This window comes from Bos indicus, chromosome 14 (genome assembly GCF_029378745.1).
Source record: "Bos indicus isolate NIAB-ARS_2022 breed Sahiwal x Tharparkar chromosome 14, NIAB-ARS_B.indTharparkar_mat_pri_1.0, whole genome shotgun sequence".
NCBI lineage: Eukaryota > Metazoa > Chordata > Mammalia > Artiodactyla > Bovidae > Bos > Bos indicus.
The window spans coordinates 1455077-1470727 of record NC_091773.1 but is presented as its reverse complement, the minus strand read 5'-3'; the positions used below and the strand labels follow the sequence as shown (position 1 = coordinate 1470727).

Sequence of the window (15651 nt, the reverse complement as noted above, 5' to 3'; positions counted from 1 at the left end):
GTTGCAAAGTCAGACACGACAGAGCGACTTTCACTTTTCAGGAGACGGGAAGGGGGTGGGGGTAGCTCAGGAAATGGAAACCACTGCAGACAGAGACCAGGGCAGGGAAAGCACCAGGGACAAGGAGGAGCTCCAGACCTGGAACTGAGTTCTCCCTCCAGCCTGCAGCCAGGATCCCTGCTTTCCTCCCAGACAGGATGCCCCCAACAGCACCAGAAGCCCCAGCCACAGGCTCCTCTGAGCTTCAGCGGGCCTGGGTGCAGAGGAGGGGGCCTCTTGAGACAGAGACCTATGAGCTACAAAGAAAAGCACCTGCCCCACCTGGAATTGTAAGACGACCCGCCTGCAGCTCCCGGAGCCTCAGGCAGACAGCGGACCAGCCTTGGCAGGACGCCCCACAGGTCATGCACCCCTGGGCCCCACAGACCCAGATCTCCCCCAACTCTGCTGAGACCAGGCCCTGAGGGCACAGACTCCGTGCCTCCAGCTGTGGGGACCTCGGCTGCTCGCTCAGGGGCACGTGGACCCACCCACCCACCAGGAAGAGACAGGCAGGGCCGGCACTCAGCCACCCTCCCGTCCATTCAGGTGAAGAGGTGCAGGGGATGGGGGGTGTCCCTACCCGGTGCTGGGACAGAGTGTGGGAGTGAGGGGGACAGGCCACACGTGGGACAGCCAGGCCAGGGGCGCCTGCCGGGACAGGGGACGCTTCAGAGCAAAGGGCTGGGCACCTGCCACCTCCTGTGTGACGACGCAGAAAACACTTCATTGTACAAAACTCCCCAATAGGCTTTAATGGTGAAAAAAACCCACAAAGTCAGTCCCAGCGAGGCAGGGGAGGTACTCCTTTAGAACTCAAAGTCTTCACCCACCATGTCAAGTGCCCAGGTGAGCTTCTCCCTCTGGGTCTTGTAGACCTTCTCCACAGGCACCTCAGACTTCTTACGCCTGTCCAGAGGAGAGGGGGTTCTTGGGGGCTGGGTACGGAGGCCAGGGCGCCAGGCTACCTGACCTGCTTCTGGCACGGCCATCGGGGGCTGAGGGACAGGGGCCAGTGTCCCCGGGGCAGCCCAGGTGGCCTCCGAGTACGGCACCTGGGAAACGCCCATGGGGCACACGGGCGACCCCGCCACCACATCCCTGTGGGTGGGGCAGCTCAGGGTCCTTCCACAGCCCAGAGCCCTCAGGCAGACAGGACCAATGACCAGGTTTGCCATCAGACACACCAGCCAGCCAGCCAGGTCCAGTCACAGGAAAGACCTGTGCTGACCCCAGGGCCCTGGGGACTGAACTGGGGCCACTCAGGGGTCCAGTCCCTCCTCCAGGTCACGCACCAGGTGACGCCAATCCGGGGGTCTAGGCAGATGAGCTCGGAGGTGCCCAGGGCCACCTGCTTACTCCCCTCCTTGTCTGTGGCCTGCGTGCTCACTCTCAGCAGCTGCTCCTCCAGCTTCTCCAGCAGCCGCCCCCTCTTCTCCAGGGAGCTAGCAGAAGCAGGAGGGGCCGGCCCCCGCGCTGGCATCGCCCCGCTCTGCTCAGGGCCCGGCAAGCCCAGTGTTGGGGGAGGGCTCGCTGTCCCCCACGGCCCTCCACCGTCTCCAGGGTGAGCTCCACGGGACCGGGACTCAGGGACGCCCACCCTCGGGACGGAGTGGGGACCCTCCATCCAGGCCTGACAGCACAGGAAGTGAAGTACGAAGCACACGGAAAAGGGGGCAGAGGACAGGATCAAGTGTCTGTGAGGCTCAGCGCTTACTCCCAGCACCTTAGAGAAAGGCTGATGCATCGAAGCAGGATGCAGCTCTCCACCCCACAGGCCCGTCCTGAGCCGTCCATGCGGTGCCCCGCAGATGGTGCGGGGCAGACACCCAACACCCACACGCACTTCAGCCCCGGGCCTTGTCCCAGGGACTCAGGCCCAATCCACCCGGACCCGTGTGGAAGGACCGTGTGTGGGGAACACCCCCACCAAGGCCCGGGCAGCCCCATCAGATGCTGCCGTGGGAGCCAAGACGGCGCCTGTCCCAGGCTGTGGACGGGGTGGGCTGCAGGCCCAGACACGCTATGTGGCAGCTGCCAGAGGCCAAGAGGCAGCTGCTGACGCCACCGAGAGGGCTGGCAGGCGGGGGTAGGGGCGCCGGGTACACGAGTGTCATGGAAGACACGCAGTCCGCCAGCGGCTGCCCGAAGAGCCTCGCTTGCCACTGAACAGAACACCCTCGGACCCAACGGCTGGCGTTCTCACTTGCACCCTGTGACTGCAAGCGCCCGTGCGCACCTGAGGACACCTTCGTGCTATAAAGCAGCCACGGTGGCAGGGAAAAGGGGCACCACCAGAAACAGGGGCACAGACGGGAACCACGGGCGGCAGGGCCTGGCAGAGTGGGCCGGCTCTTGGGGGATACCACCAGGCTCCGACCCAACAGGGACACGGGCAAAGCCACCACCCAGTGATTTAAAACTGCCCACAAAGAACGGCCTGAGCCCAGAGGCCTTCACTGGTGAACTCTACCGAGTAGCTAAAGAAGAATTAACTCCAGCAACTCTTCACAAACGGTCACAGACGAACGGACAGCAGAGAAGGGACAACTTCCCAAGCCCCTCCAAGACTGGTGCCTCCCCAACACTGGGCCAGGGGCTGGGGCCTGTCTGAGGTGGCTGCACCTCAGAACCCTGTGAACGAGCCTCTGAAGGACAGGACCACGCAGCCTGGTGCTTCTCCCCTGCACTTCTGGGCTGCTCTACCTCTGGGTACAAGTGTAGTGTGTGCTAGATCACCAAGTATGACCGGAAAAGACAACCAGAGAACTGGGAAGGGAAGAGAAGGTTCAGCCCGACTCAGGTGGGCTGGGCCCTCCAGACACTCGCCTCTGGGACCTGCCGTCCCCTCGGGATGTGTGGTCAGCCCCCGCCTCCTGCAGCTCTGTCTTGGCCTCAGCCACCTGCTGCTCCTTCGCCTCTATACTCTTGCCCCACCTGGTCCACCCCAGAGACCAGCGTCCATAGCCTGTCGGCCCCACGCCCTGAAAGGGTGCCCATCTGCCCAGTCAGGGTGCCAGAGCACTGGCCCTGATCAATTACTCTGTGGCCAGGGGACAGGGTGAGGCCAAGGTGCCCCAGACACACAGCCTTCTCCCCCAGACCCGGCCCCTGCTCCACTGACCTCCTTCCTGGACCAGAGGCCCTTCCACACCACTAGGCCGCACAGGCAGCATCTGGCCCCCTCACCCCGAGCCAGCTCTCCCCTACTGGCAGCCCTGAGTGTCCTGAGCACCTCCGAGGGCCACACAGCCCCAGGGAAGATGGGGGAATGCACGGCCACCCTCAGAGGCCCTCCGCGGTGCCCCCCGCACACCGGGGACTGAAGCATCTGCGCTGACTTCTCAAAGGTCTTAGGCGTTGTGCACTGATGGTTGCAGAGAAAGTCAACAGCCCGGTTTGCTCAGTTGTAAGACAGAAGTTTGGCAGCTACGCTGTCTTCAGCTGGAAAACGGGGGTCAGGAAGTAGCAGCCAGGACCACCCAAGTAAGCATGTGCCCAGGAAGCCCACCCCCCGTGAGGGCCTTGCAGGTGGGACTCAGGAGAAGGACCTGGGCCCAAGGCCTCACGGCAGGGGCCTCGCCAGACCCCACCTCCACGAGAGTTGGGATGAGGGGCCCAGAGAGGCCACAGCACTTGGACGGTGGGGCAGCAGGGGCGGAGGCAGCAGGAAGAGGGTTCCCACACCCCAGGGGGCCGTGCAGAGCCGGGGGTTGCCTCAAGCCTGACTCAGCAGGGGAGCGGATGGGAGACCGGGCAGGGGCCCGTGGGGGGCTCGGTCTGGGGCCCCTGACCCATTCCCTCAGGCTAAGCGAGCTACACTCCACCCCGGTCACTGACCACATGGCTCTCCTACCAGCCCAGCAGCCAGGCACCAGCACACGAGCAGGTGCCCTCTCCCCACACAGACAGCCGCTGTCCTCGGGGCAGCGCTTGCAGCTGCCCCTGCAGCATGACGCTGGTGTTGTAGGTCCGGAACACCCTGGCCGTCAGGCCATCCGTCGGGTCCTGCAGGTGCCTATTCAGGCTGGCAATCTGAAGGTGGCGGGGAGGGTGGGGCTCAGCACGTGGCTTCCTTGGGGACAGTCTCACAGCGCTCCTCCCAGGCCCTGCCCCCGGCTCCTGGGTGGGACAGAACCGCCAGTGAGATGGAGGGCCCTCGGCCTTTGTGTGCAAGAGAAGGTGCCAGCCAGTGCTCACGCTCGCCCCCCTTGTCAGACCAGCCATTGGGTCACCCTGTCGGCACCGCTTACGGTCAGCCTGTCAAAGAGCTAGTCCCGGGGCCTTTGTTGTCCATGAACAGCTGCAGGTTCCTGTACACTTGCAGCGAAGGAAAGACACTGTTACCGAGGTGCCCTCGTCCCCAGGCAGGAAGGAGCCTCCTGAGGATGAGCAGAGTCAAATGAGGGCCCCAGATGGACGTCTGCACGACGGGTCCCGGCTTCTCCTGGAGCAGGCAGAGCCATGTGGGGTCACATGCCGTGTGTCACGGCTGCCCTAGCCAGGCCGGCGCCACCCCCGTCCCCGCACGTCCACAGGCGGCCCCACATCCACAGTCACACTCGTCTGATGACGCAGGGCACCCAGGGACATCCACAGCCCCTTGGCCCCATCCCCTGCACCCTTGCTTCCCTCCCTGTCCTTCTGAGCGAGCGTGAACACCCTCCTCCTGTGTCTCCAGCCAGCCCCGCACTGCGTGTGTCCCACGGGGCTGGACACCCGGCAGCAAGCTCCCGAGTGACCAGGACGGCCCACGTCCCCCAACCCGGTCAGTGCCTGAGCAGAGGGCCCAGCCCTCGCCCTCTGCCCCGTGTATATGCATGAAGGCACGGCCACCGGGAAGGGCCTCACCGCTCACAGCCTGACTCCAGCCTCCAGACCCATTTACAAGGAGGTTTCACCAGAGCAGCTCCGTGGAGACACGACAGCAGCGACGGCTTCTGTCACTGAGGCCCCAGTCCCCGGACAGCACTCCCTTTCCTCCCACTGATGCACGCCCGAGCTGACTTCAGATGCCCGGCACCCACTCCTGAGGGGGCGTTCCTCTGTCGCCTCAAGAGTCTCCCCAGATTCCCTGCTCTGTGCTCAGGCAGCCCGTCTGCACGTGAGGCGCGTGCAAGGTACAAGTGAGGCACGCGTGAGGCGCGCGGTCAGTGTCAGGTCTGCTCTTGCTGAGACGTGGGCCCACCCAGACAGAGGCTGATGCCGTACGGCTTGCCACTTCAGAAGGGGTGGGAATTCTGACTTCCCTTCAGACACGTGTGTACACCAGCAACTTACCACTCCCAGCTGGACCCATCGCTCCATCAGCAGGGGCATGGCGCTGAGCTCACAGGCTCAACCCCTGAACCCTGTCATTCACAGAGGGGACCCCGGAGACACTGCCAGTGGCCACACCCAGCCACGTGCCCAACAACCACAAGACGTTTCCCAGATGTGCTGGGAAAAGTGTGTGTGCTGGACTGAGCAGTGTCCCCTCAAAATTCACGTGCTTCTCAGAACCCCAGAACGTGAGGTTTTGGGAAACAGGGTCTCTGCAGGTGCACTTAGTTAAAACAAAGTCACAGTGGGGTGGGGTGGGGTGGGCCCTAAACCCCCAGGGCCCCGTCCTCACGTAAGGAGACAGATGTGGTGATGACGGAGCAGACGCTGCAGTGACGCAGCCTTGAGTCCAGGTGGACGGGCACCTCCAGACACCAGGGGAGCCGGGAAGGACCCTGCGCAGAGCTGCAGAGGGCACATGGCCCCGCCAGCAGCCTGCTCTTGACCCGGCCTCTCACACACCGCCCTCGCCCCCAGGACAGCAGCAGTGGCGGGCCCAATCCAGGCTGCGGGCCTTCCTGTGACTCTAGAGGCTCCGCTGGCTCAGCCGGGGCTGGCCTGCAAGGCAGACCCTGCCGCCAAGCCTGACCAGCCAGGCTAGCGGCCACTGGAGGAGAGCACCCAGACGGAGCAGCGAACTCACCCCGGCACACCACCCACCGCCCTCACCAGGCACTCACCAGCTTCTCCACCAGCACTCTGTTGTAGGAGCGGATCGAATCCTTCCCCAGGAAGTCAAACTCCACAACGTCCGGGGAGCCGCTGGCCTCTGGGTACAGCTGTAAGTGCTCCACACGGAGGGAGCAGCAGCCACCAAGTCCGCCGCCCTCCTCCCCGTTCCCGGTCTGCAGCGCCAGCCGGGCGGACCCCCATCAGGGCATGGCGCATGTGCCCTTGGGGACACACGCACAGACGGGCACACGCCCGCCCCTCCCCCGGCCCAGGGCACCGGCTCAGAACACAGAAGGCCCACTGTCCACCCCCGTCCATCTAACCCAGCCTTTGCCACCAACCAGAGCACCGTAAGGAGCCCGGGGGAGGCTCAGGAACCCCCGCACCTTGTTGATGAAGTAAAGGGCCACAGCGCGCTGTCTGGTCCTCATCTCTGGAGACGTCCCGGCGGTCCGGTACTGGGAACAGATCTTGCCCACAGCGCCTTTCAAGCGCCAAGCCGCCTCGTACTTCCCCCAGTCTCTCTCCCCGCAAAAAAGGAGCAAGGAGCCCCCTTCAAACAGGGAACTGCTGACTCTCCTCCTGGGCCCCCTCTTAACCTGCTCCACTCAGGGCAGGCAAGCAGACTCCAAACTCAGTTAAAGACGGCGTAAACTTAAATTCCTTATTTTTTAAGACCAATGGCCACTGGACACACTGTGATTCCAAAACTGGCCAGTGAATGCCTACGATCTCAGGGACTCCCTGCCTAAGTGGCCGGGCTAGGCCAGGGAAAGCAAGGTCACACCCGGCGCACCTTCAGCTTGCAGCCGGGGTTCAGCGTGACGTACTTGATGAAGTTCTGCACGTTCTCCGTCCATGCTGCCAGCCACATGACTGTGCAGTCGCACCCGACCTCCTTCCACTGGGGGCCAGCTGGGGGCTCAGGTACTGTGGAGTCCCTGCAGAAGGAGAGCGACCCAAATCCAACGATCAGGACCCCGACACACCAGCCAGACGCCCTCTTCTCCAACGGCCGTGGGTACCGCCAGTGCTAAGTCCGTCTCAGAGCCATCTTGTTGCCCAAGCCGCTCCCTTGTGCCACCACCCCTGGCCCTCAGCTCCTGCCCATGACAGGCTCCTTCAGAGCTGCCCCGGGGGTGAACCCCATGTGTTGCGAGCCATGGCAGCTGCAAGGGTCACAGGTGGCCCTGCACGCCCGACAGGCCTGGGCTCCTAGGGTGCACCTGCCGGCCCAGCTCGGCTGTGACCCCTGCAGTGGAAGGACAGGAGCTCCTGCACGCCTGTCACCACTTGAACCATGGAAAACCGTTCAAAGTACATAGACGTGTGCTCCCAGTGGGGTAGAATCTCAAGCGTGGGGTAGGGTGACGAGGGCTGGTTCAGCAAACAGCACCCAGGCTGCTGTGGACACGTTCCTCTGCAGGGAAGGCGCCCTCCAGTCCACCCCACAGAGCCTGGAGTGACGGTGGGACACCCTGCGTCAGGCCCCTTCCCAGGTGAGAAAGTGAGAGTTGCTCAGTCCTGTCTGACTCTTTGTGACCCCATGGACTATTCAGTCCCTGGAATTCTCCAGACCAGAATACTGGAGTGGGTAGCCTTTCTGTTCTCCAGGGGATCTTCCCAACCCAGGGACTGAATCCAGGTCTCCTGCTTTGCAGGCGGATTCTTTACTATCTGAGCCACCAGGGAAGCCCAAGAATCCTGGAGTGGGTAGCCTATCCCTTCTCCACCAGATCTTCCCAACGCAGGAATCAAACCGGGGGCTCCTGCATTGCAGGAGGATTCTTTACCAGCTGAGCCACCAGGGAAGCCCCCTCCCAGGTGAGGGGCGGGGCCACGGGCATCTGCTGCAGTTGATGACTACGTCCTCCGGCAGGACCCTCCTCTTCAGCCTCTCCATCTTGGGGTGGTCGCCCCGGCCTCGGACTGACCAGGGGCTCTGTCTTGAAACTGCCAATCTTCTCGCGGTGCCCATCTAAAATAGAGCAGCCAAACTCTTGCTGAAGTTTTTCCTCCTCTTCTTTGAGCTTCTGCATTAATAAAACACCATGTCGGCCTTAGTGGTGAAGAGACAGGACGCTTGCCACGTGAGCAGGACTAGTCAGAGCCCCTTCACCGCTGCAGCAGCCTGCGCAGCCCAGCGAGGAAGCAGGCCCAGCACAGGGCGTGGCCGTGACGGTCCGCTGTCACCGCGAGTGGGAAGTACGGGCCCGCTGGTCCTTACGGCAGGGTCGCTGCTCCACGTGCTCCAGGTGGACACAGCACTTCTTAAATACGTCCAGGTTAGGGGCACATAACTCAAAATCAGCTGAGAATAACAGAGCGGAATCAAAGTCCCCTTCACCACTCTCTCTTGGGGCTCATCTAGAAAAATCCCTCAGGAGCAGTTTTTGTGAGAGATGGGGTCGTTTTCTGCACCACCAGCTGCCTCCCACACGAGACCCCAGAAGCCCAAGCCAGACTGAGCCCTGGGGCAGCCTGACCTGCTTCTCCTCCCTGGACAGGGCCTTCTGGGAAGCAGTCTTGTCCACAGAGTGTCTGTGGATCTCCGTGAAGTCACACCTGTCCAGGTGCTTGATGACCCTCCCCTCTTCTGCTGTCATTTCCTACACGAAACCATATACTCCCATCATCTAACGCAGGCAAGGGTCACACAGGCAGCGGGCACCCTCCCCCTCTGCGGCGGGGGTCCCACTCCACAGGGAATGGTGATGTCCCAGAAGCAGGAGGAACAGACACCAAGGCCACCCTGACCGGCAGCCTCTGCAACTGTCCCCCAAGAGAGCCCCTTCAGGTAGCTGCCCAGGCGTGTAGGCAGTGAGCTGAGGTGCCAGAGCTTCCTCCCAGTGGCCCTGAGTTGGGCCACGTGGCTGCATCCGAAGAACGGTCCCCACCAGCTACCGTGTGGACTGCACGGCACTAACGGGCCCTTCACTCACTATGAGTGTAGGCGGCCTGCCACCCCACAAGTGGTGGGAACACGCACGTGCTTGGCAGCCCCTAATTCAGCCACACACACACACACACAGCCCGTGGCCCAGCCATCCCCTAGGCACCTGTGGAGAAGGGGGTGCACGGCCCCAGAGCGCCCTGTGAAGCACCCAGGTGCCCAGCAGCCAGAAAAGGCACACAAGTGGCCCCAGGGCCTGGCCTGGAGCAGCCGGACGGCCCGGGTGCAGAGTCCACAGGCAAAGCCAAGGCGGGTGCAGGTGTGCACAGACCACCCCGCACCTCGTCTTCAAAGAGCTTCCCGGCGGGCAGGAAATGCCCCTCCGGGCCCCCCACAGCCTCCCTCTCCCAAGCCTGGCTCTGCCTGCCCCTGCAGGGGCAGCAGAGAGGGGAAGGCGGGCCAGCGTCTGGTAGCCCGAGACCAGGGCCACGCAGGGCGTACCTTCCGCCAGTCACTGAAGAAGTTGTTTTGGAAGACTTCTTTTGTATACTCACGATCCAACTTTTTCCCATAAAACGTAGCAACCTCCTCTGCTGCTAAGCTCACATTAAGGGCTTCCCTGCAGACGTGGGAAGATACGCGGATGCAGGGGGCTGGCCCTCACCCTGCTGCGCACAGCGTCCTGCCCTTTAAATCACTCTTTGTTACACACATTGTGCTGTATCAGGTTATACACTCGCCAAGACCACGGAGCTCTGATTTTTTAAATTCCGAAGCACACGCTCAATTTAAGAAGACGATCACACCTGAGCATCCTGGAGCACGTGCCAGGCCCCTGCAGAAGGCAGCCACAGGTGCTACATTTGTCCTGCTTTAATGATTTACTGAGAAGCGAAAAGCAGAGGAGAAAAGGAAAGATATAAGCATCTGAATGCAGAGTTCCAAAGAATAGCAAGGAGAGAAAAGAAAGCCTTCCTCAGTGATCAATGCAAAGAAATAGAGGAAAACAACAGAATGGGAAAGACTACAGATCTCTTCAAGAAAATTAGAGATACCAAGGGAACATTTCATGCAAAGATGGTCTCTATAAAGGACAGAAATGGTATGGACCAAACAGAAGCAGAAGATATTAAGAAGAGGTGGCAAGGATACACAGGAGAACTACAAAAAAGAGCTTCACAACCCAGATAATCACAATGGTGTGATGACTCACCTAGAACCAGACATCCTGGAATGGGAAGGCAAGTGGGCCTTAGAAAGCATCACTATGAACAAAGCTAGTGGAGGTGATGGAATTCCAGTTGAGCTATTTCAAATCCTGAAAGCTGATGCTGTGAAAGTGCTGCACTCAATATGCCAGCAAATTTGGAAAACTCAGCAGTGCCCACAGGACTGGAAAAGGTCAGTTTTCATTCCAATCCCAAAGGAAGGCAATGCCAAAGAATGCTCAAACTACCGCACAATTGCACTCATCTCACATGCTAGTAAAGTAATGCTCAAAATTCTCCAAGCCAGGCTTCAGCAATACGTGAACTGTGAATTTCCAGATGTTCAAGCTGGTTTTAGAAAAGGCAGAGGAACAAGAGATCAAATTGCCAACATCTGCTGGATCCTCAAAAAAGCAAGAGAGTTCCAGAAAAATATCTATTTCTGCTTTATTGACTATGCCAAAGCCTTTGACTGTGTGGATCACAATAAACTGTGGAAAATTCTGAAAGAGATGGGAATACCAGGCCACCTGACCTGCCTCTTGAGAAACCTATATACAGGTCAGGAAGCAACAGTTAGAACTGGACATGGAACAACAGACTGGTTCCAAATAGGAAAAGGAGTACATCAAGGCTGTATATTGTCACCCTGCTTATTTAATTTATACGCAGAGTACATCATGAGAAATGCTGGGCTGGAAGAAGCACAAGCTGGAATCAAGATTGCTTGGAGAAATATCAATAACCTCAGATATGCAGATGACACCACCCTTATGGCAGAAAGTGAAGAGGAACTAAAAAGCCTCTTGATGAAGGAGAGAGAAAAAGCTGGCTTAAAGCTCAACATTCAGAAAACGAAGATCATGGCATCCGGTGCCATCTCTTCATGGCAAATAGATGGGGAAACAATGGAAACAGTGACAGACTTTATTTTGGGGGGCTCCAAAATCACTACAGATGGTGACTGCAGCCATGAAATTAAAAGACGCTTACTCCTTGGAAGGAAAGTTATGACCAACCTAGATAGCATATTGAAAAGCAGGGACATTACTTTGCCAACAAAGGTCCATCTAGTCAAGGCTGTGGTTTTTCCAGTGGTCATCTATGGACTGTGAAGAAAGCTGAGCGCCAAAGAATTGATGCTTTTGAACTGTGGTGTTGGAGAAGACTCTTGAGAGTCCCTTGGACTGCAAGGAGGTCCAACCAGTCCATCCTAAAGGAGATCAGTCCTGGGTGTTCATTGGAAGGACTGATGCTAAAGCTGAAACTCCAGTACTTTGGCCACCTCATGCAAAGAATTGACTCATTGGGAAAGACCCTGATGCTGGGAGGGATGGGGGCAGGAGGAGAAGGGGACGACAGAGGATGAGATGGCTGGATGGCATCACCGACTCAATGGATATGAGTCTGAGTGAACTCTGGCAGTTGGTGATGGACAGGGAGGCCTGGTGTGCTGTGATTCATGGGGTCGCAAAGAGTCGGACACGACTGAGCGACCGAACTGAATTGAATGATTTACTTTGCTGCTACGCTCACGTCGAAGTTTCCAGATCAACAACACCTGCAGTGTGAGGATGCACATCACCACTTAACAGAAGCAAAACTAAAGGCTCCAGAGCAGACGTGTGATTAACTGTAGCAGCTGCAGCCTTTAAACACCTTCCCGTTTGCCCAGTGACTTCCAACATTTTACTCTGAGCGCCGGCACTAGGGACAGCTCAGTGGAGAAGAGGGTCCAGCTCAGGAGCATGACGGCCGGTGCGGGGAGGGCCTTCACCACGGAGTTCTCTCCGCCGTTGTGCGTTTGAGAACTTTTATCACAGAACGTTGGAAAAATAAATACAAATACACATTAGTTTGATGGTAAGAAGAAGGCGGTCGTGATAAAAGAACACAGTTCTTCCCCAAACTAGCTTCTGAAGAAAAGGTGAAGACGACAGAACCAGGCCCAAGGGGCTCAGTTACTGCCCTGCTAGCATCCGCCTCCCCACAGCTGGGCCGCCCAGGTGCCCTTAAGGGGCAGAGCTGGTTCTGACAGCCATGGAACCTAGTCTAGCTCTGGAAAACAGATTCTAAACCGAAACCTACATCAACGGCTTTGCAGGGGTCAAGGAAAAGAGGTGGCTGCGTGTGTGTGCTGGCTGAGCGTCCCTCAGGGACAGGTTCCTGCAACCCAGCAGGAACCCGGGGGTCACCACGGGGTCACCAGGCCCCCAAGCAGGCAAGTGATGCAAGAGCCCCAGCGAAAGAGCAGAGGGCACCAGAGGCCTCCCTAGGGCGGCGCCTTGCAGGAGCCGGGAAAGCCTGCCAGCAACCAGGTGTGAACCACAGACTTGGAAGTGGCCTAGCCTGGCTCCAGGTACACGGGTCAGCCTGGCCCCAGGTGGGAGAGCCACCGACAGAGCAGGCCTAGGTGGCCAGTTACCGGATGCTGAAGGCGGCCCTACCCACGGCCACTTGAGCCGCCGGGGCGGTCCTCACCGTCGTAGAAGGAACTCCCTCAGGAAGGGGCTCTTAGGGGGCCGCGAACCACGGCCCTCTGTGCTCCAGCTGCGTCCACTTCACGCCGCCCGGGCTCTTCTCCTCTTCCCTCCTGGAGGACACGCTAGAACATTCCCACACTCACACTGCGCACAGGCCCTCCTCGCAGCCCCGTAGACCCCACCCCCGGCTGAATCAGGCGACGGGCCAGGTCTCCCTGCTGGGGGCGGGGCGCCAGGATGGATCCTGCCCAGCCTCAGGCCACGCCCCTCTTTAAACAACCCACCGCATCTCCCAGGCCCAAAGGGAGGAGTCCCAGGGGACTCCTCCTACTTGCGCAACTACTTGTCCAACCTACTTGTCCAACCTGCTTGCGCAAAGTTGACAACCGCAACTCGAAGCTTTTTCTTGGAATGCATCTACTGAGGGTGCTCCAGCGAAAGGACCACTACAACCCTGCCAGGCTTCACACTCGGGCCTCATCCCTCTGTTCCCCGGACGCTCCCTCCCCGCCCCCAGCAGGGCCCGAGCCCCCAGAGGCAGACTCTTTACTGGCTGCGGTGGGAATGTGCTGACAGCACTTGAGTCACAGCAGGGGCCACGTGGATTACACTCAGTGAGACTACCCTGGAAGCACTAGGTTAACAGAGCTCCAATAGGAGCTCCTGAGCGCAGCGCCATGCAGGCGTGAACCCACCCTGCTCTCTGGAAAGGTGGCATTTCATGCAGAGGAGAAGCCCACCGCCCTCGCTGTACTCCACACCCCCTCACAACTCAGCCCCCGTGTGACCACAGGGCCTCTGCCCACATCCCCCAGGAAAGAACCCGGGAGCACCGCGGGCAGAAGGAAGCCTCAGCTCGGAGCACAACGGCCACTAGGGGGGACTGATCGCACGTTCTGTGCCCACGATCAGAATGAATGAACTGAAGCTCCTGGAAACCAAGAAACTGGGAGTCCAGTGCGACGAGAGGCCCGTGTCAGAGCACACCCATCAGGTTCAAAACCACACTACGGTGCTGAGGCCACGCACAGCTACATGAGCAACAGATCTTACCAAAGCTGAACGGAGGAAGAAACCGCCAAATGGGGGCCCCCCGGGGAGCAGGGGTGAGAAGGGGGGGCTGCACCCCCCAGGCACGTCCGGAAACATCACGCGCTGCACCTGAGGCCTAAGGTCACCTTCGGGGGAACCCAGGACCACGCGCGCCCTCCGCTGCGCTCCCGCCCCGCCCAGCAGCAGAGGTCAGGGGTCTGGGAGGAGCCGGGACGCGCCCTCCCTGCGCCTTCGCCCGTGGTCTTCGCTCACCTCACCGGCTCGGCGGCCGACCCTCTCTGCCAGGGCTGAAGGCCTTGGGGGACGTCGGGACGCACCCTGCTCTTCAGGGGCCGTGTGCAAAAGCCCCGGCCCGCCCCCGCGGCGGAGCCGCGCCTGCCGAGCACAGGGCAGCCTGGCCCTGGGAGGCGTTCTTCCTCCGCAGGGCGTCTTCCCGGCCCCACAGCGGGCCCAGGCAGGGAAATGCGGCCCCCACGCGGTCCCTTGTCCCCGCCTTGCTCCTCCGCCCTGAGCTCTCGGGACAGCCTCCCGACGCCGCGGACAGGCCCCGGATTCAAGTCGTCCCGCCGACCCCTCCGTCCCCAGACCGTGGCCGACAGCCGCAGGATGCACATGAGGCCCCGCGACCCGCGCGCAGTTCCTCCCCATGGTGGCCTGGGAACAGCAAGGGGCCGCACTCATTAGGGGCTGCAGGAACACCCAGGGGCAGGGCTTCAGCGCGTGCCCAGCAGCTCCCGAGGGCTCCTGGTAGGTCCTCGGTAATCACACGCTCGCCTGCACACCGGGCCAGACATGGAGGAGGGGCACCTCCATGCTGTCGGAGGGCCCTACAGGTGAGGCTGGGTCAGGGCACCGTGCAAACACCAGCGCCACCTCCCAGGCGGCCCCGCGCGGCCCCACACTGCGGACCAGCCCCTCGCTGTCACCCCGTGCTCCTGAGCCCGTCCTCTTGTACCGCTGTCCCTGGATTTGACCCCGGCTCCCGCCCTGGGCAGGACGGTCCAGCGACAAGCCCTCTGGGGCCGCCCGGTCCGGAGAGCTGCCAGCACAGGGCAGAGGTCCACCACTTGTCAACCGCGTCAACCTCCTGCATCTGTGAGATGGGGCTTAGGGACTGCGGGAGGTGGACACGCGCAGTTGTCAGCGTGCACCCAGAACACACGCAGCAGGCCCAGGCACGCCTGCCAGTGCCCCCGCCCAAGGGGCAGCCGGGCTTCTACAGACACAGCCTACCCCCACATCCCTAGTAACCCCACCCCTGCCACCAGTCCCTCAGTCCCCACGGACATCCAGTGGCTGAAGCACTGGTGCAGAGCTGCACAGCTGCAAGGGCTGGTTCTCAGCACCCAGGCGGCCATGGTGGGGGTCACCCCAATTTTGGAATGAGCCACGCACCGCTGACTGAACACGCACTAGGACAGCAGCAGCTGGTGCTCCTTAAGGCCACCTTCTGCCAGGTGTGCTTAGAGGCCTTGCATATTTCTCTTACGATCTTTCTAAAATCAAGTACATGTTGCACCTTCAGAATCCTGAAGCCACTGTGTTTTCAAATCCAGACTGCAATTCTGTAAATGGAAATGTGGCAAGACAAGAATTGTAAGAAATCTAAAAGGAAGCAGAAAAAACACCTGACAAAAAGTCCAACACCTTTTCATGATAAAAGTAAAAAAAAAAAATTTCAAGAAACTAGGTTGGAGGGAATCTCCACCTGAGAGCAGCCAGACACCCCACGGCTATGTGACACTCCAAGGTGCCTCGGCCCCAAGATCAGAACCAGACCTGCTATTCAACACAGTCCTGGAGGCTCTAGCCAGAGCACACACGCAGGAAAGTGACTAAAATATATCAAAGTTTGAGAGGAAGAAATAAACTGTCTTTATTTGCAAGTGGCAGGATCTTGTGTATAGAAAACCAATAAGATTCTACAAAAAAAAAAGTTATTAGAGCTAGTAAGTTAATTCAACAAAGTTATGAGGTACAA

The 15651-nt window shown here is 59.8% G+C and overlaps 1 protein-coding gene and 1 non-coding gene across 3 annotated transcripts; both read right to left on the bottom strand.

Moving 5' to 3' along the window:
• Positions 1 to 786: 786 nt before the first annotated feature.
• TOP1MT (DNA topoisomerase I mitochondrial) lies at positions 787 to 4632 on the bottom strand. The gene is made up of 2 exons (XM_070802269.1): positions 1335 to 4632; positions 787 to 948 (listed from the first exon to the last, which is right to left on the bottom strand). The coding sequence occupies exons 1-2, from the start codon at positions 1784 to 1786 to the stop codon at positions 849 to 851; spliced, it is 552 nt and encodes a 183-aa protein (XP_070658370.1). The 5' UTR covers positions 1787 to 4632; the 3' UTR covers positions 787 to 848.
• Positions 4633 to 6333: 1701 nt separating this feature from the next.
• Positions 6334 to 12844, bottom strand: LOC109568713 (DNA topoisomerase I mitochondrial). 2 transcript variants are annotated; one of them, XR_011570444.1, is made up of 3 exons: positions 12616 to 12844; positions 7827 to 8066; positions 6334 to 6974 (listed from the first exon to the last, which is right to left on the bottom strand). It is a non-coding gene; the product is annotated as a DNA topoisomerase I mitochondrial (transcript). The 2 variants fall into 2 exon arrangements; XR_011570445.1 differs by having other exon boundaries at positions 7827 to 8011.
• Between the last annotated feature and the right edge of the window lie 2807 nt (positions 12845 to 15651).